We start from the raw sequence: 24,855 nt of genomic DNA, 5'->3' as shown, positions 1-24,855 counted from the left end.
TCTAATCCCTCACTCTGTGCTGGAGCAACTATGGATGCATATCATCAGACTTCAGTTTGTTGATATTGGTTGTTCCTGGCACATGATAGAGGAAATCTCTCAACTGTACACCATTCAGAACTCACCTTGCAGTCTGAAAAGATAGTAGAAAAGAACATTGCTCCAAATGCCAACCCTGCATGTCACCTAAGTAACAAATAGTGACCTAAACTCAAAATACAGCTTAAAATACCCAAAATGTCCCTAATTCAAACTTAGTCAAAGTCAACGGTCAACGGTCAATGTTAAAGTCAACTCCAGCTAGTCTCCATTTCGTGGCTGCTAGTCGACGAAACATACAGGCGATTCACCAAATCTATAAATATCACGTGTGTAGTGGTCAGGCCAAACAGCATCATAACGAACTCGTAATAACCGTAACGAGTCTGAAATGCTGTCTTTTCCATGTCCTCTTCTTTAACCCTCATTTGCTGATACCCTGACCTCAAATCAATCTTGGAGAACCACAATGCACCCAACAACTAATACACAATGACATCAATCCGTGGAAGTAGGTAACAGTTCTTTACCGTTAACTTGTTCAATACCCTATAATCGATACACATGCGGAGGGACCCATCCTTCTTCTTCACAATAAAGATCGGCGTTCCCCAAGGTGAATTACTCAGTCTGATAAACTTCTTACCCAACAGCTCCAGAAGCTAAGAGAACAACTAATACATCTCCAGTGGTGCTAATCGGTACAACACCATAGAAATGAGAGCCACGCCAAGGACCATATCATTCCTGAACTCACCTTACCTCTTAGAAGGCACACCGGGTAATTCCTCTGGAAACACATCTGGGAACTCTCTGACTATAGGCACATCTAAAACCAAAATATCCTTCTGAACCCGACTGTTAACCACATATGGAAGGTAACCCATACACCCATGATGCAGATACCGCCGAGCCCTGGCAGTAGAACAAAAGGCTAATCCAACTCTGGTAGTTTCTCTATAAAAAATCAGTTCTCCCCCACTTCGGGTTTGAAATACCACCTGCGGACCAATCATCGTTCAGAAGCAATGTAATTATTATTTTTATTAATTAGTCAATGAAGTTAACATAATTAAAGTCTATATTTACGGAAGTTGGCATTTGTTCGGAAGAAAACTACGCATAGCATCATTTTCATCACATGCATCCACCATCTTCATATGTTTGCTTCATTCTTGCAATTGTGTTCGTTTTTTGGACATTCCTCCTTTGGCCTTGAAGCTATATTCATCAGCCATGTACGGCAACATATCTTTTGCATCTTTGTAAATTAAATCATACCCTCGATCATATTTATATATTTCTATATTGTAGTATTGGTAATCCTATTTGAATGTTTTCCTTCAAGTTGTCTCTAAAGTTATATTAATCAAGAAAAGTAATTTGAAGGTTAGCAACTCTCTTCTTTAAATTTTTTTTATCTAATTTATGAATGTGTTCTATTTAGTTTCTGTTCTTTTTTTTTTCTTTGTGCTTTAATATAGTTTTTTAAATGTATTTTTCAATTTGTTGCATCTTTGTAAATTAAATCATACCCCTGATCACATTTATATATGACAGAAAAAGGTATGTAAAGTTGTTCCGGTCTCATATATGACAATCCATATGGATTTCAATAGGAGTTGTAAATATTGACTGTGAAACAAAGAAACTTTGATGCTTAAGAAAACAGATAAATAAGAAGAGAATAACGAAAAGCTTTTTATTAATAAGCAAAAGAAAGTTTCTACTTGCTACAATAAACCAATGACCCTTATTTATACTAATCTAAAAAGAGTCATACTCAAACACATATAAAAACCATAAAAATAAACTTTCCTAAAAGGTGAGACTTTCCTATTAAACCTATGGATCAAAACCAATTAACCAATAATCACCCCCTTTAATTGGTTTAATCATACCACTCATTCACAACAATGTTAAATCATCGTCTTCCCGAACTAGCCCGAATTTTCCCGGACACACGACCTCCATTTTAGTCACATCTAAAGTCTTCCAATGACCCGTTCTAATTATTAAGAACACATGTGACATATACCATGGCATCTTGTTGGACGTGTTTGCTACCATCTACACTTTTCCCAGATTCACGACCTCTCCCCGGCCAGATCGAAAGCCATCTTATTTGAACTTTCACCGCCATATTGTTCACACTATGTTGTTTCTCCAATCTCTTCCTTTGTTTCAATTACCGTTCTTCAAAGAGGCATCTTCACCGACTAAGCAAACAAAGCCACCCGCTATACCATTTTCTTTCAACCTGCGAAACTAACTGAATCCAAAGCTACCTACTTTGACGGATCCTTCCAGCCCGCTTTTCACATACTTATATCGGTATCCCTTTATCACGAACAAGTCGAACTTTATTCCTCGCTAATCATTGTTGTCCAATTAATGTAAACACAACCCTTTGATTTTTTCTGCCTTTTGATTTCCAATAAACATCTTATTCTCTTTTTTGACAGCCCCGACCTAATCAAACTTTTTCCGAGAGCACTTTTCCACTGAACAAAAAAACAAGGTCACAACCACCTTTATCGTCTTTCGTCACCTGCAAAATGAACTGAATCAAAGACACCCGCTTTGACGTATTCCCATCCGTTTATTTTGCGCCTCCGATTAGTCTCTCTCTACCTTAGAACAAGATCGATCAAGAAAAATCAGGGCTGATGTTGAGATGCTTCAACTCGCGCTCAAAAACAATCCCCACCCCTTAAACCAAAACCAATTCCCGCTACGTCTGCTCCGCAACGAAAGGCTACACTTTTCTTGAAACTGACTCTCAAACCGGTTGCCCTACGTTTTCACGAGCCCTAGGCTCTGATACCTAGTATAAAACAAAGAAACCTTGATGCTTAAGAAAACAGCTGAATAAGAAGAAAATAACCAAAACCTTTTTATTAATAAGCAAAAGAAAGTTATTGCTTGCTACAATAAACCAACAACCCTTAATTATACTAATCTAAAAAGATTCATACTCAAACAAAAATAAAACACATAAAAATAAACTTTCCTAAAAGATAAGACTTTCCTATTAAACCTATGTATCAAAACCAATTAACCTACATTAACGGTTGTAATACTTTTACCCATCTAATATCGGTGGCGGACGCAGAATGTTATAGTAGGGGTGACACTAAAAAAATTACGAAAAAAAACTACATTAGTAGTGGCACTCGTATTTAAGCTGGTGCACCTAATCAAAAAATATATAGTATTCGAACTAAATATTCTTATTTTGTTTTGGTTCGAGGAAAACAAAAGTTTTATTTGAATGATTTGTAGGTTTAGTTTAAGACTTGAGAAAGTAAAGATAAAGGCCGAAGAAAACCATGTATAGATAGAGGCTCAAGAAAACCATAAAAAAAACAAATATGTTCTTCATGACTAGTGATAGATTTTAAAGGATGTATTATTTGATATAATTTTTTTTTTGTGTATATTCTTCAAGAATGATGACATATTCTTAAAGAATATAGTGTAAACGATTATGTATATTTTTCAAAACGTTGTATATATATTATTGTTTTATGTTATAAAAATTATTTTTTTTGTTATAAGAACACTTCTTTTTTTATAGTATATATAGTTAATTATAGTTCAATACATTTGTTTTAAAGAATGATATATTATTGTGTAATATATACAAGTGTATTATTTAATAATGTTAGTTTTCAAAAAATCATATTCTTTAAAAATGAAAAAAGTTATTTTTTGTAATTAAATCATATGGTTTGAAAAAATATAAGACAAAATTGCAAAAATGGTCTCTATGGTATGCATTTTTTGGGGTTTTCGTCCAAACCTCGATATTTTTTGTTCCATGGTCCTTTTGACCATGTTTCTATGTCGAAATGGTCCATGTTAAACTAAAAATTACTAATATATCCTTTTAATTTGTTTTTCTCACTTTCTTAAAATTTTTATCCTTTATTTTAATATTAATGTAATTAAAAAATAGAATGGGCCCACCCTCTCTCTCTCTCTCTCTCTCTCTCTCTCTCTCTCTCTCTCTCTCTCTCTCTCTCTCTCTCTCTCTCTCTCTCTCTCTCTCTCTCTCTCTCTCTCTCTCTCTCTCTCTCTCTCTCTCTCTCTCTCTCTCTCTCTCTCTCTCTCTCTCTCTCTCTCTCTCTCTCTCTCATTGACCTAAAACATAAATATAAAAATAGATTTGTGCTTTAACAAAAATAGGGAAAGCATTATTATGACCTAACAATTGTGAAATGAAATCGTTGTATTGTATGGAATTTCATGGTCCTGGTGGAGTATCAGTAATGGTGATATCATGGGTCTTAATTCTCCACACACTATGGAAAATGGTTGAGATGCACATTGAGATCGGGCAACACATTTTGGGGGGAAAACTCGGTCGATACATCGTCGTTCCACAGCAGCTCATCGTTGAAGTCGGTGTCAACATAGTGTACATGGTGACCGGAGGGATTTAATCAATGGCCGTCATTCTCTCACACCCACTGTGGAAAAGCTAGAAAAACAGCGGTTTGATTTGATGATGAAAATCTAAAGGAACTCGAAGAACAAGAAGCAAGGATTTTACATAAACCCAAACAAAATCGCTTCAGCTGTTTTTGAAATTTGAAAATAAAGAATTTGAATCTTTTTTTTTAATTTCCCCTTGGATCTGCCCATCTATTTCCAGATATCGGGATTACTTTTTCTCTCTAGGAGCACCAGGGGAGTCGTCCCCTTCTACCAGCACCATGAAAGCAGCTTCCTATAATTTCCTGCTAACTTGTGAAGATTAATATGGATTTTAGAGAAAATATATTTGAAGAGATGATTATGGAAAAGAATGGTCTGGTTTCAAAGATTTGGGTGTGAAGAAGGCGAAAGGGGTTTGAGAGAGAGAAAGGGAGAGAGAGTAGAGTGGGTTCGAGGTAGGGATTATCTATAGTCACCACTTCGATTTGGGTTGTTGATCTCACTGTCTCGATTTGTTTATCTTCACAAACAATTAGCATAAGAATTGGGTTGTTTTTGGGTTCTTATTTTGGTTTACAACTTTGATTTTCATCAGAGAACAATGGTGGTTTCAAGGTTTGAGAGAGAGAGAGAGAAAAAAAAAAAAAAAAAAAAAAAAAGAGAGTGAGAGAGTAGTGGGCCTCCTTATTTAATGTGTTTTAACATTAAAATTTAAATAAAAATAAAAATAAAGTGTTTAAAAAATGAAAAAAACAAATTAAAAGGGTAGATTGGTCTTTTTAAGTCTAACAGAGACCAATTTTACAATGAAACTAGCCGAAAAGGACGATAAAACCAAAAACATTGAGGTATGGACGAAAACTGCAAAAAAATACATACCACAGGGGCCATTTTTTTTTTGCAGTTTTATCAATATATAAAAATCCGTTTATATGTCTTAAATGAAGTCATAATCCCAAAAAATATGATTTTAATTTAAATTTGTTGAATAAAATATGAGATTTGACTTTATTTTTATTAATTAATTTGACTTATTTGTCTAAAATTTATTCTTATTTCTCTCTATTAATAAAATGTCATATTTTCTTTTAAAATAAATAAAATTATTAATTAATTTGACTTATTTGCCTACTGCTTCGCTACCGACAAATCTCCAAGAAATTCATAGCCATATGTAACCAAAGGTGAGATGGACACCTAAACAAATTATCATATTCTATAGTCACAACCAAACAAGAACATGCAAGAAAGCCTAGATCAAGAGTTCTCAGTCTATCCTACGTGACTACATACAACCCCTTGGGTATCCTATTAGATGATAATCAGCCTATTGGTGCCTTCGACCTATGGGCACAGTGAGGAAAACTCACCTAAAACGAAGTACCCCGAGACAATGCGACCCCTCCTTTTCTATATTGATCGCTCCCACGAACCTACTAGCACCAAAACATTATAGAATCTTAACCAACAACCCTAAGCCTTCAAGCATGACTCAAAGTCAAATTGGTCAAAAAGTCAACTTTCAACGATTAATAAAAGTTAATGGTCAACAGGTTAACTGCTTGCACGACGTGACAACCTCTTGGTTACATCGTGACCAGATAAGGACAAAATAATTGTGAGTCTTTAATTGTCACGGCGTGACAGACACCTAGTCACATCATGAGAACTAGCTGAAAGGCAACTTGATGCAGTACGCTCTTAATCCATTAAGCCACAGACTCATCTCCTCTAGAAGGATTCATTACACCTCAAAAACCATAAAAATCGATGCTTTGAGGGCTTGCATGCCCAATGTAAGTATTGAGTTCAAATAAGGTCATTTATGAAGAAATAAGTAGGTCAACGCCTCAAGCAAGAGCTCAAACTTCACTAAACTTTAGATCTAGCTCAACTAACCACCAAGGGACACTAAGGACCCATAAAGTTGCCAACTTTATGGAATCTCAACACTCAAACTCATCTATCCATGGACAATAAAGAATAAAACTCTAGATCTACCAACATACCATAAAGCATGAAGCTTAAATATCCACAAAGGTCTATACAAGTTGCTAGCAGACGCTATTGAGGCTTGCAAGCTGAAACTATGCTCCAAAGATGATCCATTCACCTTCACCTTCAGGTCACCAACTGCTCAAGAACTTATAGATAGGCCTAGCATTCGTTTGAAACGAGTAGAAGCTGAAGAAGATACCCTAGGTCATGAGATAAGATCCTTAAATATGGAGAGAACCCTAAAATTTGTGGGCTTGTATTGCAACCATCCTCATAACGTGACCATCCTTTTCTCAGATCGAGACAAGCCCTTAAGGATACGCATTTTCATGTTAACTTGTCATGTTGTGACATCCGGTTTTACCCAACAACCATGTATTTGACTCCTTAATGCCTAAACCTGATTCTGGAAACTGGATGTTAAAGGTATTAAAGACGAATTTGACAAAGATGAATCTGCCTCCAATAAAACGCCTAAACTTTTCATGCTAAGAGTTTAGCTTTGAATAACATAATAATGGAATTCCAAGCATTCACCCTACTCATATTCTCTGGTTTAGGTAACCAAAATAAGAGTAATGTTATCTCAATGTAAGAGAGTAATAAAAAAGAGTAGTGAAATGAACGATTGAAAATAAAGTTTAGGGTGATGTAGCTAACTTACAACAAAAGTAATGAACTAAGCGTGTACAGGATTTAATTTATTATTCAGAAATAAGTAATCTGAATAGAAATTTCAAAATTCCAGACAAACAAATACATATTTAGTCGCTTAAATACATACATAGCTCAATAAATACAAAAAAAAAATTATATGAATAAACCGATAACAATATATGTGAAACAAAATTAAGGAGAATATAAGAAACGTTTAAGAATCCTTTCAATCAATTAAAAAAAGAAGTTAAAGTTGGTACGACGTTGACTGCTCGGCATGATTTCCTGATCTGGCCTTGTTTCCCGGTAAGAACTTGGGTGGCACCAAGCTTAACCATGGCCTGACCGAACCGGGCGTTGAAATCGGAGGAACGCGCAATGGCTGCAACTGTGGACTTGCTGAGGCGGTCTGATGCCAAATCTTGATCAAATTGAAGAACTCCTCTACCCATAATAATTTGACTGTAGAAAGATTTGTCCACAACTGCAGAGCTAAAAGGGTTTTGATCCAAGTTGGCAGTGGGATCCGCTGTCGTGTTCTGAGGGCATTTACTCTTCAACGATGATAACAGCGATAAATCCATGGATGGGTCTGGTTTCCCAGTGTTCTTGTAATTGTAAAGACGGTCTTTAAACAATGAACAATGAGCGATTCCGATAGTGTGACCACCTGTACATTACACACGTTAAGCAAATTTTTGATGCTTAATATTGATAAGAAGTTGGTGAATTAATTACCAAGGAGATAGATCATGTCGGTGGCTGTGAATCCCTTGAGAGCAAATGCTCGAATGGCACTTGACACCGAAGAAGTAGGAGGTGGGAGGGTTAGAGCATTCTGTGCAAGAGACACAAGTCCATCCCTTCTTCCTGTTTGGACACTGTATCTAGCTCCACCGCTCTGCATTTATAATTACATTATCTTAAGGTTATTTTGGTGCATTTAATATTGGTGAATGGACAAATTAAAGCTTTTGTTTCTTACGAAGGAGACGACGTCTCTTGTAGCCATAACGATTATATCAGCACAAGAAACCACTCCAGGGCAAACATTCTCGACAGCGGCTTTGGCAGCATCAATGACATCATAGCCTCTAACGCTTAAATTCGGGGGTGAGGTTTTCTCTGTGTTGGGTCCGTCTAGTAGGATGGACGCATCGCAACCCTTTTGGTTCATGAAAAGTTAGAATCAAAAAAACCAACACAAAAACCAGCAAGTAGCTGGCCATGGAAGAGTACATGCACCAAAGGAAGCAATAAACAAACAAAGAACAACTAGTAGGGACAAGCAGCACCAAAACCACTACCAATAGATAGACATGGAAGTCTTTAAGGAAGTATACAACTGAATTGTGATATGAAATGAACTCACATTGACAAAGCAATCATGAAACTGCATGCGGATGAGAGCGGGAGCGATTTTTCTGTTAGTGAGATACTTGCTGTAGACTGTCCTTCTTACGATATCTTCAACATCTGAAGTTCGGCATTTGCCATTGTAGAACCCATACTGGAGACCACCATAGCCGAGACTACCATAGCAGTGACCAACGAGGTTGAAGAAGACGACCCCTACTGCTAATAAGACTATTTTACTGTTTGTCATAGACATTTTCGTATTCAAGTTCTTAAATGAATTTGGGTGAAGAACAATAAATGATTCTTGGGTACTTATAAGGATGAGAAACTAAGATTACCGCTTCAATGGCTTTCACGACTTTGTTCGTCTTGTACATTTAGGGAAGACGTGTGGGCATCATTGTTTGAGATTAAAAATTTCATTTATTTATTCATACTTCATTCTTGAAATGTTATTAAAAGAGCTTTATTTATTTCAATTATATGTTTAATATATTATTTAATGAGTAGATAGTTGTGCTTGTGTCCGTTTTTCTTTTTTGTGTGGGTATTTGGTAACTCTACGTGTGGCCCTTATATATCAACTAGTTCGTCATGTGAGTTGACGTTTAAATAATTTTTTTCGAAACACAAACACAAAAAAACTATCTACACTACTCTTAAACTATTCATTTGGTCTTTAGACGTAGACGCTGTAACATCTTTAACATTTGGCTGATAGACATCCTTCCATAAATATTTGATATTGCTGGGGTACAAACCTTTTCTTTTACTTCTTAGAATAAACTACACGAATGATTCATATGATTCGAGGTAATTTCACATTTGCTATGTAACGGATCGTCGCTATAATATGTTTTCGTTGTGACTTTGGTCTCTCTCTAAAATGAACTGACTATATTACTCTTCTTTAAAACTTTTATATTTTTTTATTTGTTTATTTTTTATAAAAAAATGTTAAATAAATAAGATGATTTTTTTTAACTCGGATTGTCCATATGATATGATATGTTTTGTTTGTGTTTGGTCTCACTGAAATGGAATGACTATATTACGCTCCTTTATTATTATTTTTTTAAACTTTTTTTTTATTGTTTTTATTGTTTATTTTTTATTAAAAAATGTTTAATACATACGATGAATCCCACCACTTACCTTAATTCTCAACCTTTCTCCTTAATAACTTCAAAGTTGACATTACCCTTCCATCAGAAGGTCCCTTTTAATTACTACCCCTTCTCTATTGTAATATATATGCCTTGAAACTTACCAAGGTGGGTCTAATCATCACTGATGCTAACACGAACCTCCTAAAACCGTTACATTTAGGAATTTAACTTTAAGGGTTTTGATTCATCACGATTATGGTAGTTGTTGTCGGAGGTCTCACGTTCCCTTGCACTGTTACCGCTCAATTTCACATTCTTTCTCTATAAAATTTTCATTAACACCCTTATCGGAAACCGTTTCATCTACATGTTTCAAAACAATGAAGGTTAGTAGTGAGATCTAAAGGTTGCAAAATGAAACGTCCTAAAAATCAAGACCAAAAATTTCATTTTAATTCATTAAAAAACCATAGTTATCAAATCAGAGTATCTTCTCAAAAAACTTATTTCTTACATCAGAGTAAAACATCTTAGACAAAACATCATGGTGTGTGTAATGCAGTCATCCCGACTCCTCCCTCTGCTACCGGAAGTACCTGAAACCAAAACTGAAAACCGTAAGCATGAAGCTTAATGAGTTCCCCAATCTACCACATAGCATACGTATAACCACATATTGGGCCCCCGCCCGGTGCATCGGGACTTGCCCGACATCAGACTCGCTCCAACATCGGGCCCCGCCCGACATCAGGCCTCGCCTGGCATCGAGCCCCGCTCGATATACAAATCTGTCTCTCTTAGGCCCCGCCTATCTCTGGGCCTCACCCGCTATACACTTACAAACATAGAACATATTAGCACATAAAGAAACATACTCTACTGTACTTCTGTTCGAAGGCCTTACCTAACTTGGGCCCCGCCCCTGGTCTACTACTAATGAGCTATGGAACCCCATCCACACTCCTGCTGTCAGTGAGATACGGGCCCTCGCCCACACTCACTGCTCTCGGGCCTCACCCCTACTCTGTTAAAATTGAGATATTGAACCCTATCCATACTCAGCTAGTGACGAGATACGGGACGTCGCCCACACTCACCTCCCTACCATGCACATATAAGTATCACAAATACAACAAGTATAGTCTAACATGCACATATAGATCTTCCTCGGGCTTACCCCAGCATTGGACCCTAGTCTGGAACATACTACCATATAAACATACTTCAGGCTTGCCCCGACATCGGACCTCGGTCTTGAACCAATTGTACTAACACATGCAAGAATCACAAAGACCTCTAGCATACTACCATTCCTCGGCCCTCGCCCGGCATCGGATCGTGATCCGAAGCATATAACATACAGTGCCTAGGGCTAACCCTCGAGCCTTCCTACTATACACAAACATAATGGGTCGGCATTGTGGCCTTAGACCCATGCACATAGTGAGGAAACTAACCTTGAAATGTTGGAGTGCTACTGATACCCCCTTTGGCTGCTATTTGGCGATTCCCGAGCTGCTGATCCTTTGACTCCTCGAGCTACCAATACCAAAATATAACTTAGTCTGAATCAATTATCCTTCTTAGGGTAAAATCACCGTTTTACCCCCCTTAGGCCAACTTGGTCCTTTTCTAAGGCCCAAACCATGATCTACAAAGGCCCGACACTAGGTAGGCTTTACAAGCCCACTAGAGGCCCACTAATGGCCCAATTTGCTAAATTGGGCCCAATCCCTCTAATAGGTCTTACCGTAAGCCCAAACATCTTTTTGGCCCACGTTATCTGACTTCTGATGGCCCAGTAAGGCCCAAAGAACCAAAATCCTTTGCATGGCCCAAACAAGGCCCAAAAAAAGCCAAATACATATATGATTCGTACGCTGGGCGTACTCCTATGTATGCTAAGCGTACAAGCTAAATGGTGTGTACGCTGGGCGTACCTGCATGTACGCTTAACGTACTCCCCTGTTAAGTCACCTTCCCATTAAGTGCTTAATACTATACTCTAGAAGCTAAAAACACAGATCCAAGTCGTTTTCAACATCTTAAACTATAAAGTCCCTCACTTGGTGGCTTGCAACCCACCAACATAGCCCAAACTTGAAATGTGATAACTAACTTCCATGGAAATGGTCTTAACTTATGCATGAACCCATTAGGACATCCAAGATGGCAACTTTTGGCCTTAGGGACTCATTTAGAACTAAGAGTAGCAACTCCAAGTCCTAGAAATCGGATTGAACCTTAAAGCTTCAACCTTTGGACCAAAATGGTCCAAAAACTCAATCTAAGAGATCTAAGGAGGTAATCACCAAGTTTAGATCTTTATACCTTGAAATGGTTAGAAACGAAGCAACAACCCCAGATCTACAACCTCTCCTTTGAACCACCACCTTGCCTTGCTCCTTTCTTGTTTGGAAAATGGATCCACAACACCAAGATGCTTCTCTAGTGGCCTTCTAAGCTCCAAGAACACTCAAATATGAATTAGGGTTTTGTAGTAGCTCTTTTAGGGTGGAAATTAAGGCTGGCCTTCGAGACATAAGGTTCTTTATATAGGGCTTAACCCTAAAATTAGGGTCTAGGAACTCTGAGTGTACGCTAGGCGTACGCCCCTCCGCACCCGCGACCATTCTCCTTTATACGTTGGGCGTAACCTAGCTTACGTTGGGCGTACACTCGCATCTACCACCTTGCATGTAAGCTCCTTTCTTGCCATATTTCCTCATTAAGGACCAATTTTGCCAATTACTTCAAAGTGCTATAACTCCTTCATTCTAAGTCCGTTTCTGACGAACTTTATACCCACAAAAAGGTGGCAAGAAGCCCAACGGTCCTAACTACCCACCCAAACCTTAAAACCTTTCGAATAAAACCCAAGGCCCATAAAAGACCCCGTCGCTTATACCCTGGGCCTCAGAAACCACAACCAAAGTACTTTTCAAAACGGGGTGTTACACAAAACCTTTTCATCTACATGTTTCAAAATCTCATCGGAAACTGTTTAATCTACATGTTTCAAAACAAGAAACTTTATTTTCCTGAGTATTTCGATTTTTATATCTCTAAGAGTTGGTGTAAGTTGTGTTTAAATATGATGTCTGTTGTGCTACCTTTTTGATGTATATCTTGTCTATCCTTGTATCATGGATGTACCCTTAGACGACTAGGGGTTATCTCCTTGCCAATGATGAGGTATTGGATCTTTTATTGAGAAATTGAAATCAAATTTTCCATATGTACCATGTGTTTGGTTTTGTAGGTTGTCATGGATTTGATGTTTGTGGTGTGCTCTGATTGCAAGTATTTATTAGTATTTCCTTTTGCCTCTATGTTCGTCACGTTTGGAAGATGGTTTTCCTACCTTGTATTTGGCTTTCCAACTCCATTCTATGTCAGATAGGTTCCTTTTAAGTAACTTATCTTCTATTTCTATTTTGAGCAATGCACAGTCAGTGGTCTTGTGACCCTAACTTTTATGATACTTGTATATGTAGATTTTCTTCAGGAATATTTATCAAAGGTCTTTTCTACTACTAGATATACTTTGGATCCTGAGTTTTGTCTTTCCTCTTTATGAAATGGATTTTTTTTGGGGGGGGGGGGGGGGGGGTTCCCCTTTATTATACACTCTATGGTTGTGTAAAGGTCCTTCGTGGTTGTTGTGGAGTTCGCTTCTCTTTGCATAGGAGTCTGCTATAGCCTTAAGGTTGTTTCCTAGATGTTCCCTCTTCTTATCACAAGAAATGTTAGACCCTTACCCGAGTTCACATTGAGTTTGGTATGGTGCTCTTAAGAACTTCTTTGACAATACTACAGGTACAAGGCCCCATAGGAAGGCTCCTATGAATAACATGCCATCTTGTTCGAGGACATCTAGTATTGTCGTGTTGAATCGTTTAAAGTAATCCTTCACATATTCTCCTTCCCTTTGTTTTCATCCCATGATGAAGTAGGTATCCCATCTATACTTTTGGAGTTGCATGAAATTCGTAAGAAAAAGTTGCTTCAATTTCTCGAAGTTGTGAATGATACTTGGCGGGAGACTCTTAAACCAAGTGTATGCATTCCCACAAAGGGATGTTGCGAAGTATGTACACCAGAACCATTTTCATAGCATAGGGATTTCATATACCAATCATAGCTTTCGATGTGGCTAGTCATGTTTTTCCATTTTAGGTTTTTAGTGTAGGGAGTTCGGATGTAGTAGGCATGTATGGGTAGGTACATGACAAGTTATATGGTTTCATGGATGGGGATGTACTGCCCGTGGCGGTGTTTCTATGGTTGAGTTTTTGGATGATATATGTGTTGGATAAGGTATCTAAGTCAATAACTATATTTAGTATGTACTTGACCCGGCTTGGCATTGTCCATTTGGGTTGCATGGCATTTCAACAATTCGATAGAGAAAATCAGAATAAGGACACTTATGATTTGTTAATATATTCTAATATATTAATATGAAATCATATTATTTAATTAGTATTAATCAAGAATTAATTTGGAATTAATTTTTTGATAAAAAGAGACTACTTAAATATGTGGGGATTGATTATGTAAATCTTTCATTCTTATATAATGGGCTTATGGTCCATGATTCACTAAATTGGGCTAGGACCCGTTGGGTGCTCCATAGATGCTCCATGGAGGTTAAAACCCATGGATCATGGGGGAAATGAAAAACCATGCACATTAGGTTTTATATGGTGTGACTCTACATGTGACACACTATATAAAGAACCTCATATGGAGCAAAATCGGCATCTAAGACAAAAAAAGGTGAGGGCTAGTCGATTTTGTGATCAAGTGTACTTCTCTCAAGTTAGTCCAAGATTTGTGGTGTTGTACGAAGCATTTGAGGCATCACATTTGTGGGGCTAGGGTCACAAGGTCTTTAGGAATCCAAGCAACAAGAAAGGTATGTCATTCTTCTAATTTTTATATTACAAGCACCCCCATTGTATGCTAGTTAGAATGAGAACCTTGGAAAAATCTTATTTGCATGTATATTAGAGAAAACATAGATCCAAGGTTTCTAGGGTTGCATGTACATCGTAGGAGTGTTAGAATGCTCAAAATCCATCAGTGGTATAAGAGCCTAGGCTGGTTTTCTATATACTTGATGCAAACTGCTTGAAAAATTCAAATTTCTACAATCTGTACAGTGAACTCGCCGAGCCCACGGGGGGACTCGATGAGTCCAAGTGTAAATTCATCCTACTCGTCGAGTAGGTTCTAGCACTCGGCGAATAGGAGGCCATATGTGCAATTTTTCGAGTTTTGTGGCTGGAAATGGACTAGAATCATTACCCTAAACTATTTTGGACTTATAAAACCTATTTTTGATGTGGTAATGATTATGCTAATCTACTTTCAATGGTTATTATCAAATTTTCAAGTTTTATATGTGTTTATATGATTCTTGAAATTGTTGATATGAATATTCATCCTTATGAGCTTTGGTAGATCATAAGAATTATTTGCAAATTGTTTGTTAGTGTAATTCTTGATCTTAATGCCTATTAATGGACTCCATAACTTGTCCTCAAGTTATGGAATCCCAAAAGTCTTTTCTTTAAAGCCATTAAAATTAATAAGTTATTGAATATGAAAGGTTTTAAATAGTTTCAGAACTTGTCCTCAAGTTTTCGAATTTGTAAAGTCAGTTTAGAAAACTTTAATTCCAAACCCTAGATTTTTAAAAGTTAAAATTCAACCCTTGTACTTTATAGTATTATATATATATATATATATATATATATATATATATATATATATATATATATATATATATATATATATATATATACATACATACATACGAGTTTATAACCCGTGAGAACCACGGTTATAAAATTAATTAAACTTTCATATTAAAAAATCAAAATTATTAATCAATTACTTCAAATAAATTATTATTTAAGAGATATTTTTTAGTTATATAAAATTATAATCATTGATTTAAATAAATACGTGAAGTTATACCACCTTATAATTTGTGTTAATTTTATTTTATTTGTTAATCTAATGTTATTAATTTAATTCAATTAAAGTGAAAAAAAAATAAAATTTAATGTAGTTAGGGTGGGAAATTTAAAATTTGAAATGGATAATTAATATGTTGACAAGTGTCATTATATGAGACATATATTATTAATGAGGGGTTCTAATATAGTGACACTTGTCAATAGGAGAATAAATCTATTCATTTATTAGAATAGTGATATATATATATATATATATATATATATATATATATATATATATATATATATATATATATATAAGAGCAAGTCAGTTTTACCGTTAGTAGGCCTCATTCACGATGCCAGTGTATAAGGGGGTTATAAGGTTGTTGCCTATAAAATAACAGCTTAATGGATGTCCACTCACACCCACCACTTCCTTGGATGTTGGAGGGTCGTTAGCCGAACGAGTAGGACAAGGACTATAATTCTCATTAAAAGTATTATGATAAATATAAAGTAACTAAACCTTTTATAAATTCCCAAACTTAGTTGCTTTAGGACAATGTGAATTTGGTGTTATCCCATGAAATTACACTTTGTACCTTACCAGGCCTTTAGTGGAGCGTGTGTGGGTAACCGACACACTAACATGCACTAGTAAGAGTGGCACAGGGTGATTTAATGTTTATCATAGATCGGTGGAGCGTGTGTGAGTAACCGGCACATTGACTAGGTGATTAAGATTAAGGGTACCAAATAAATTTGCATGGTTATTCACAGCTTGTTTGTGATCCTTGGCATCCAAGTCACAAACTTGAGAGAGCACAATCAATATTTAAACTTGCCATTGAAAAGTTCAATGAATCTCAAAAGATCTTGGAGTTTCAATCCAATTAAAACCTAATAATTTATTTCGTTTTCATGGTGGAAATTGGTGAATCGTCATTCACCTACCTTCAAATATGTTATAGCTTGGATTATGACATCCCTCTTCCAAGTTATAAAGTATTGTGTTGGTTCCTAGCCTTAATATTACATTTGGGTGTCTTATTAAGGATCCTATATCTAATCTAAACTTGTCTTCTTTTTTTTTCAGATGTCTTCCAATAATGTTGCTTCTAGCTCAACCCTTACCGACTCCTTTTCTCTCATGAACATTTGTAGGAGAGTCATCTTCGATGATTCAAACTTTAATTATTGGATCAGGAACATCAGGATGGTCATGCGTTACGAGGACAAGGAATATTTCCTCGATAAGGAGTTGAAACATATTGATGAGTCTACTGCTACTCTAGAGGAGATCGCTGACTTTAGGGCACATGAGAGAGATGCTACCAAAGTGGCATGTATCATGGGTGTCACAATGACAGTTGAACTCCAAAAGTCCTATGAAGAATTTTACCCTTTTGAGATGCACATGGAGTTGATGGACCGCTACCATCAGAGTGCTCGTCAAGAGAGGTATGAAATAATCACTTCCATGATAACAACCCGAATGAAGGATGGTGAATCCATCATGGCCACATTCAGAAAATGCAAAGGTTTGTGGACTGTTTGCTGAAGTTCAATGTGAACTTCCCCGAGGAGTTAGCTATTAACATCATACTGCACTCCTTACCTACTTGTTATGATCATTTCCGAACGACCTATCACATGAACAAGGAGGAGTGCACATTCAGCAAACTTCAAGGACTTTTGAAGACCGCCGAAACCGGTCTCAAAAGTAAATCGGTTGTTACAACACCTACTCCTAACACCGCCCCTGTTTTGGCAATCGGGCAAAGTAGAGGGAAGAAGAGGAAGAACCCCTCGAAGAGTACCAAGGGAAATTCTCTTGATGGCTCCACTTCAGGTGGAACCAAAGGTGGTTCTGTCACACCTTCTTCCAACCCAAAGGAAGCTCAATGATTCTATTGTTAGGAAAAGGGGCACTGGAAACGAAACTGCCCGAAGTACCTCCAAGATGTTAAGGATGGGAAGGTCAAACCTACCCATGCAGGTATTTACACTATATTGTCTAATAACTCACCACATACTAATAATTCTTGCGTCCTTTATATAAGTTATGGTATTCATATATGTTCCAATTTGCAGGGCCTAAGAAGAAGTGAGGATGTATAGCACGGAAAGATAAACTTGATCATGGGGAACAGGAAAGCTTCACCTGTCACCAAGATTGGAGTTTATTCTTTGTTGCTAAGTAGTGGTTTAGTGTTATATTTGAATAAGTGTTGTTACTCATCCAAAATGGCAAGAAATATTATATATTTTCACGATTTGTACAAACAAGGATTTACTTTTTCATTTGATAATGAATGTGGTGGTATTGATGCTTTTTATAATGATATTCTTTATTTTAAATCATTACCTTGTGATGGTGTAAATGAAACTGTGTCGGTTGAAGATAACTTAGGAAATACTGTATTGCATATCGATTCTTCCACTCGTTTGGATAAAGTATCTTTGTGGCATTTTCGTCTTGGACATGTTAACAAGAAGCGCATAGGCCAACTCTAGAAGGCTGGACTCTTGGAGTCATTTGACTTACGTTCAGATGATAGTTGCGAGTCTTGTTTTCTTGGAAAAATGACAAAGTTACCCTTCATTGGTACATGTGCTAGGGGTGAAGGTTTCTTGGACCTCATACACAAAGATGTATGTGGACCCTTCAGAACCTCCACAAGGGATGCTAACTTCTTCTATGTGACTTTTACCGATGATTACAGTAGATATGGTTATGTCTACTTAATCAAGCATAAGTCAGAGACCTTCGAAAAGTTCAAGGAGTTTAAACAGGAAGTGGAGAATCAGTTGGGCAGGAACATTAAGATGCTTCGATCCGATCGAGGAAGAGAGTATCTTAGTAAACAGTTTCTTGATTATTTAAGGAATGTGGATTTGTTTCACAATTGACGCCTCCCAGAACACCACAACTTAATGGTGTAGCTGATAGGCACAATCGAACCTTGTTGGACATGGTTCGTTCCATGATGAGTCGAGCTTCGTTACCAATCTCATTTTGGGGGTATGCCTTAGAGACTGCCGCCCATATTCTAAATCTAGCCCCTACCAAGAAGGTTGCCAAAACACCTCACGAGATGTGGACTAGAAAAGTTCCTAATTTAGACCACATCAAGATTTGGAATTGTGAGGCTTTCGTGAGATGTGCGACTCAAGACAAGCTCGAACCTCATAGTAAGCGGTGTATTTTCATCGGCTACCCACATAAATCCTTTAATTACCTCTTCTACAAACCCAGTGGGAATATGGTCTTTGTGTCAAGGAGATTGGTCTTGAGAGAGAGAGAGAGAGAGAGAGAGAGAGAGTTTATAAGCCAAGGAAACAGTGAGAGGCAAATTGACCTTGAAGAACTTCAAGTGTCAAGAGATGAAAGAACCTCAAACCCTAGCAATCAACCTGAGGAGGAAACTCCTGTTGATGCGTTCGTACCTCTGAGGGGTTCCATAAGAGTTAGGAATCCACCAGAGCATTACTATGGTTTTCATATTACTGCGGAAAATGATGCATTTATCAGTGATAGTACACTAGTAAATTTGGATGAGCCTAACAACTTTAAGGAAGCCATGGCAGACCCCGAGTCCGCCAAATGGAAAGAGGTCATGGACAGCAAGATTCAGTCCATGTATGACAATCAAGTTTGGAACTTGGTTGACAATGTATCGGGTCGTAAGACAGTCGGGTGCAAGCGGATCTTCAAGAAGAAGACCGAAATGGATAGGAATGTACACACTTATAAAGAGCGACTGGTTGCGAAGGGATTTACGCAAACTTCGGGAGTTGACTATCATGAGACCTTCTTACCAGTAGTGAAGATTAAGTCTATTAGGGTTATGCTAGCTATAGCTGCATTTCATGATTATGAAATATGGAAAATGGATGTCAAAACCACTTTCCTTAATGGAAAGTTGGCTGAGGATCTTTACATGAGTCAGCCATAGGGTTTTGTCGATGCAAATCACCCTAATAGAGTGTGTAAGCTTGAGAAATCCATTTATGGATTAAAATAAGCATCTCGCAGATGGAATCTTTGTTTCAATGAGAAAGTCAAAGAGTTTGGTTTTTCGAGGAGCGAAGATGAGTCATGTGTATACGTTAAGGCTAGTGGGAGTATAGTTAGATTTTTGGTATTGTATGTGGATAACATACTACTCATAGGAAATGACATCCCAACCTTGCAGGAGATTAAATCCTGGCTTGGGAAGTGTTTCACAATGAAGGACCTTGGTGAAGTTGCCAATATCCTAGGGATAAGGATATTGAGAAACATGAGTAAGAGACTAATTGGACTTAGTCAAAGTACCTACTTGGATAAGATGTTGAAAAGGATCATCATGCAGGATTCCAAGAAAGATGACTTACCAATCTAGAGTAATGCCAAACTAAGTAAGACTCAGAGCCCGAGTACAGAGGCTGAGATATCTTAGATGAGTCGAGTACCATATGCTTCCGTTGTAGGCTCGATCATGTATGCTATGACTTGTACTCGCCCTAATGTCGCCATTGCTTTGAGCATGGTCAGCAGATATCAAGGGAATACGAGCAAGGCTCACTGGACTGCGGTGCAGAATATTCTCAATTACCTATGGAGGACTAAGGACTGGGTCCTTACCCTTGGTGGGAGTGATGACTTGAGAGTTGTGGGGTATAGTGATGCTAGATTCCAGACTTATATGGATAATTTCCGCTCTCATTCGGGCTGGGTCTTTACCCTAAATGGAGGAGCAATTACTTGGAAAAGTTCCAAGCAGGAAACAGTAGCTGATTCAACTTGCAAATCAAAGTACATAGCAACAAGCGAGGTGGAAAAGGAGGCAATATGGCTAAAGAACTTCATTGGGGACCTTGGATTTGTATGAGCTATTAAGGAGCCTATGTAGATTTTCTATGATAATGAGAGTGCAGTTGCCTTAGCTAAGGAACCAAGGGATCACGGCAGATCCAGGCACATCGACAGAAAATACCACTTCATTAGACATCAGATAGAAGAAGGACTCCTCGTGGCAAAGAGGGTATCATCGGATGAGAGCCTAATAGATCCCCTCACGAAGGGACTGTGTAGGGTTAAGCATTTGCAGCTTGCGAGACGCATCGGGCTGAAGGTTGATATTAGTTTTACAGATTAGATAGCTATTTCTAAAACTTGTAAAATGTAATTAACATTTGATTATTAAATAAAAGTTATTGTTTATTTATAAGTAAAGTGTTGCTATCTTGTGTCAATTGTTTACTATTGTTTCAATTTTGCATGTTTTAACTTCTAGAATAATTATTTTATTCAAACTCTCCACAGTCAGTCATATGTTGGAAGTAGGTATGAATCAAGACTGTCATGAATTGGGCTTGTAGATGTCTAAGGTGTTAGACATAGCAAAAGTTGCTACAACATTCATGAGTGCTCATAAATTATGAGTATTGGATTTAACGCACTCTCACTTGTATCACTTCATGGAATTTATCTCGAGTGACCGTGAGACGTTAATATCATATGAGTCTTCAAACCTAGAGATATGAGTTGTTGATTATGAGTTGGTTGTGCATTGATTGCACGAAAACGCATTAGTAACTTGATGTTATAAAACGTGCTTTTGTGTATGATTCAACAAGTAGTTAGTACAAGCATATGAGTCGAAGTTTGTTTGTTCCTTTTAATCCTTGGAGGATTAAAATCGATATCTAGGCCCTTTGATGATTTTGTTTTGACCTATGTACCGGGCCCGGTTAGAACGAAATTGATGTGTTCAGTTTAGTTCTATGCCAAACAAATCGGAAATCGGGAAACATACTGCTGGATCATAAGTACGACATTGTTCCATGTATTTTTCCGGCTGATATCTAGAATAGAGGATTATATGATCACTTATCTTAAATGACGCATCATCCTAGTTCCGCTAGACTTTGAAAGAGCTACGATTGCTGGTCGGATCCTGAAGTCATACCTGTAACTATAGTTATTTGACTTATCCAATTGGGAGACTGTTGGATAAGATGTCTAAGTCAATAACTATATTTAGTATGTACTTGACCCGGCTTGGCATGGTCCATTTGGGTTGCATGGTATCTCAACAATTAGATAGACAAAATGAGAACAAGGACACTTATGATTTGTCAATATATTCTAATATATTAATATGAAATCATATTATTTAATTAGTATTGATCAAGAATTAATTTTGAATTAATCTTCCGATTAAAAGACACTAATTAAATATATGGGGATTGATTATGTAAATCTTTCATTCTTATATAGTGGGCTTATGGTTCATGATTCACTAGATTAGGCTAGGACCCATTAGGTGCTCCATGGAGGTTAAAACCCATGGATCATGGGGGAAATGAAAAGTCATGCACATTAGGGTTTACATGGTGTAACTCTACATGTGACACACTATATAAGGAACCTCATATGGAGCAAAATCGGTATCTAAGACAAAAAGGGTTAGGCCTAGACGATTTTGTGCTCAAGTGTACTTCTCTCAAGTTATTCCAAAAGTTGTGGTGTTGTGTGAAGCATTTGAGGTATCACATTTGGGGTGCTAGGCTCACAAGGTCTTTAGGAATCCAAACAATAAGAAAGATATGTCATTCTTCTAATTATTATATTACAAGTACCCCATTGTATTCTAGTTAGCACGAGAACCTAGGAGAAATCTCAATTGCATGTATATTAGAGAAAACATAGATCCAAGGTTTCTAGGGTTGCATGTACAGCATAGGAGTGTTAGAATGCTCAAAACCCATCAATATGGTGATTACAATTGTTGTAAGGGGATGTATGGGTAGGTACATGACAAGTTATATGGTTTCAACAGTATTTGTGTGTGGTGATGCCTAATGGTGTTGAGAACATGTTCTTATAGGAGTTAGTAGTGAGCTTTATGGAGTAAACATTAACTTGATTAGTGGTGTTATTGGGATCAATGGTGGAAAATTCTTTTGCCGTGGTGCGTGCGGGTTGCACACCATTCTTGTAGTTGTTCAACGACTTTGAAGCATGCTTTGGTAACCGAACGCTTGTTGTAGTCAAATGGGTTGTTTGCCTTTAACAGATGGAATCGAGTGACTTGTTGTAAGAAAGAGTTGGTTCAGTTGCTCAAAGTTTTGAATGATATTTGGTGCGAGATTCTTCAACCAAGCATATGCATTCCCGTCAAGGGTTGTTGCAAAGTAGGTGCACCAGAACTGTTCACATAGCTTAGGGATTTCATATGTCATTCATAGGTTTCGACATGGTTGGTCATGGTTTTCAATTGTAGGTTTTTAATGTTGGGAGTTTGGTTGTACAAGGTATTTCATAATCGTTAAGCTCCTTCACGAAGGGGGATGTATTGCTCCCAGTGGCGTGTCTGTGGTTGAGGTTTTAGAGGGTATATGTTGATTTTGGTTGTAGTAAGGGCATGTATGGGTAGGTAAATGATGAGTTATATGGTTTCAATGATGTTTATGTGTGGTGACGCCTTGTGGCGTTGATATTATGGTTCTTATCGGAGCTAGTAGTGACCTTTTTAGAGTAAACATCGGTTGAATTAGTGTTACTAGTGGGATCAATGGTGGAAAATTATTTTGTTGTGGTATATGTGGCTTAAACACCGTTCTAATCCTTTAAGGCGGTCTCCGGAGTTGTTGTTTCTCTTCATCACCAAAAGATCATGAAATCATAATATGGGAAAGAACTAAGCCAATCGCGTTACGAGAAATTCTCCCTGGAAGGTGCTTGGACAATCAAGTTAGTTATTTATTTGAAGAAAATGAATATCTAACAGATTATATGATACGAGATCCCTTTCATGTTAATTGGTGCACGGGTCATCGAAGCTTATGAGAAGACTATCTTCTCCATCCTTCTTCTGAGCAGACACTCTAGTAGTGGTGAGTCATTAATCTAGTCCTTACCAAGAAGGTTGCCAAAACACCTCACGAGATGTGGACTGGGAAAGTTCTCAATTTAGACCACATCAAGAATTGGGGTTGCGAGGCTTTCGTGAGACGTGAGAATCATGACAAGCTCGAACCTCGTAGTGAGCGGTGTATTTTCATCGGCTACCCATATAAATCCTTTGGTTACCTCTTCTACAGACCCAGTGAAAATGTGGTCTTTGTGGCAAGGAGAGGGGTCTTTCGCGAGAGAGTTTTTAAAAGCCAAGGAAACAGTGAGAGACAAATTGAACATAAAGAGCTTCAAGAGTCAAGTGGTGAAGGAACCTCAAACCCTAGCAATCAACCTAAGGAGGAAACACCTGTTGAACCAACTGACGAGTATGTACCTCTGAGGCGTTCCACTAGTGTTAGAAACCCACTTGAGCATTACTATGGTTTCCATATTACTGCAGAAGGTGATACATTTATCAGTGATAGTACACTGGTAAATTTGGATAAACCTAACAGCTATAGGAAAGCCATGGCGGGCCCTGAGTCTGCTAAATGGAAAGAGGCTATGGAAAGCGATATTCAGTTCATGTATGACAATCAAGTTTGGAACTTGGTTGACAATGTACCGGGTCGTAAGACGGTCGGGTGTAAATGGATCTTCAAGAAGAAGACCAATATGAATGGGAAAGTGCGCACCTATAAGGCGCGACTAGTTGCGAAGGGCTTCTCTCAAACTCAGGGAGTTGATTATAATGAAACCTCTAGAAATCTCACTTATCAGATTCCTTTGTGGAAGACAGAATTTTTTCTGAAGAATTCGTCATGGTATATTTGATCCATGCATAATATCATGAAAAATGGATACAAATTTTTGACTGCTACTTAGTATGAACAATAGATCTGAAAAAGTATCTAAAAATAAAAAATTTAGATATCTATACCCTCGAAGTAAGGAACCATGGCATATACTTCACGGGCGAGGTCTCTGGTTCAAGTCCAGGATGGCCTAGCTGCGCTAGCTAGGGAAAATAATAGAAGAAGCGTCTGACTCCTTCATGCATGCTCCACTTGGCTCGGGGGCATATAGCTCAGTTGGTAGAGGCCCGCTCTTGCAATTGGGTCGTTGCACCGTCTACACTAACACCTCCAATATTAGACAATAGACACCACATTTATCTTCCATTTCGAGAGTTTTGCTTTGAATATGTCAATGATGGAGTTCCAAGCAATGACTCTAGCCATATTCTATCCAACCCAAGACAATCGCAAAACAATCTAAATATAACTGTGTAATTCGATGAGGGGTTGAAATTAAAATACAGAGACCGATGTAGTAACATACACAATAATCTGTGAAACAACAAGGACATGATTGATTATTCAAAAAGAAA

The 24,855-nt window shown here is 37.5% G+C and overlaps 1 protein-coding gene across 1 annotated transcript; it reads right to left on the bottom strand.

Annotated features, from left to right (window-relative positions):
* Positions 1 to 7,279: 7,279 nt before the first annotated feature.
* LOC111905467 (peroxidase 60) lies at positions 7,280 to 8,769 on the bottom strand. The gene is made up of 4 exons (XM_023901155.3): positions 8,510 to 8,769; positions 8,123 to 8,302; positions 7,876 to 8,038; positions 7,280 to 7,807 (listed from the first exon to the last, which is right to left on the bottom strand). Exons 1-4 carry the CDS (start codon positions 8,747 to 8,749, stop codon positions 7,368 to 7,370), a joined length of 1,023 nt encoding a protein of 340 aa, XP_023756923.2. The 5' UTR covers positions 8,750 to 8,769; the 3' UTR covers positions 7,280 to 7,367.
* Positions 8,770 to 24,855: the final 16,086 nt, after the last annotated feature.

This window comes from Lactuca sativa, chromosome 6, assembly GCF_002870075.4.
Source record: "Lactuca sativa cultivar Salinas chromosome 6, Lsat_Salinas_v11, whole genome shotgun sequence".
Lineage (NCBI taxonomy): Eukaryota > Viridiplantae > Streptophyta > Magnoliopsida > Asterales > Asteraceae > Lactuca > Lactuca sativa.
The sequence above is the reverse complement of the archived record's forward strand: the minus strand, read 5'-3'. Positions and strand labels throughout refer to the sequence as shown.

Coding starts and splice junctions, on each gene's coding strand:
- LOC111905467 (XM_023901155.3), bottom strand. CDS start 8,749: ATGTCTATGACAAACAGTAAAATAGTCTTATTAGCAGTAGGGGTCGTC. Junction 8,303..8,509: donor TTCATGATTGCTTTGTCAAT/GTGAGTTCATTT, acceptor ATGAACCAAAAG/GGTTGCGATGCGTCCATCCT. Junction 7,808..7,875: donor CGACATGATCTATCTCCTTG/GTAATTAATTCA, acceptor TGTAATGTACAG/GTGGTCACACTATCGGAATC.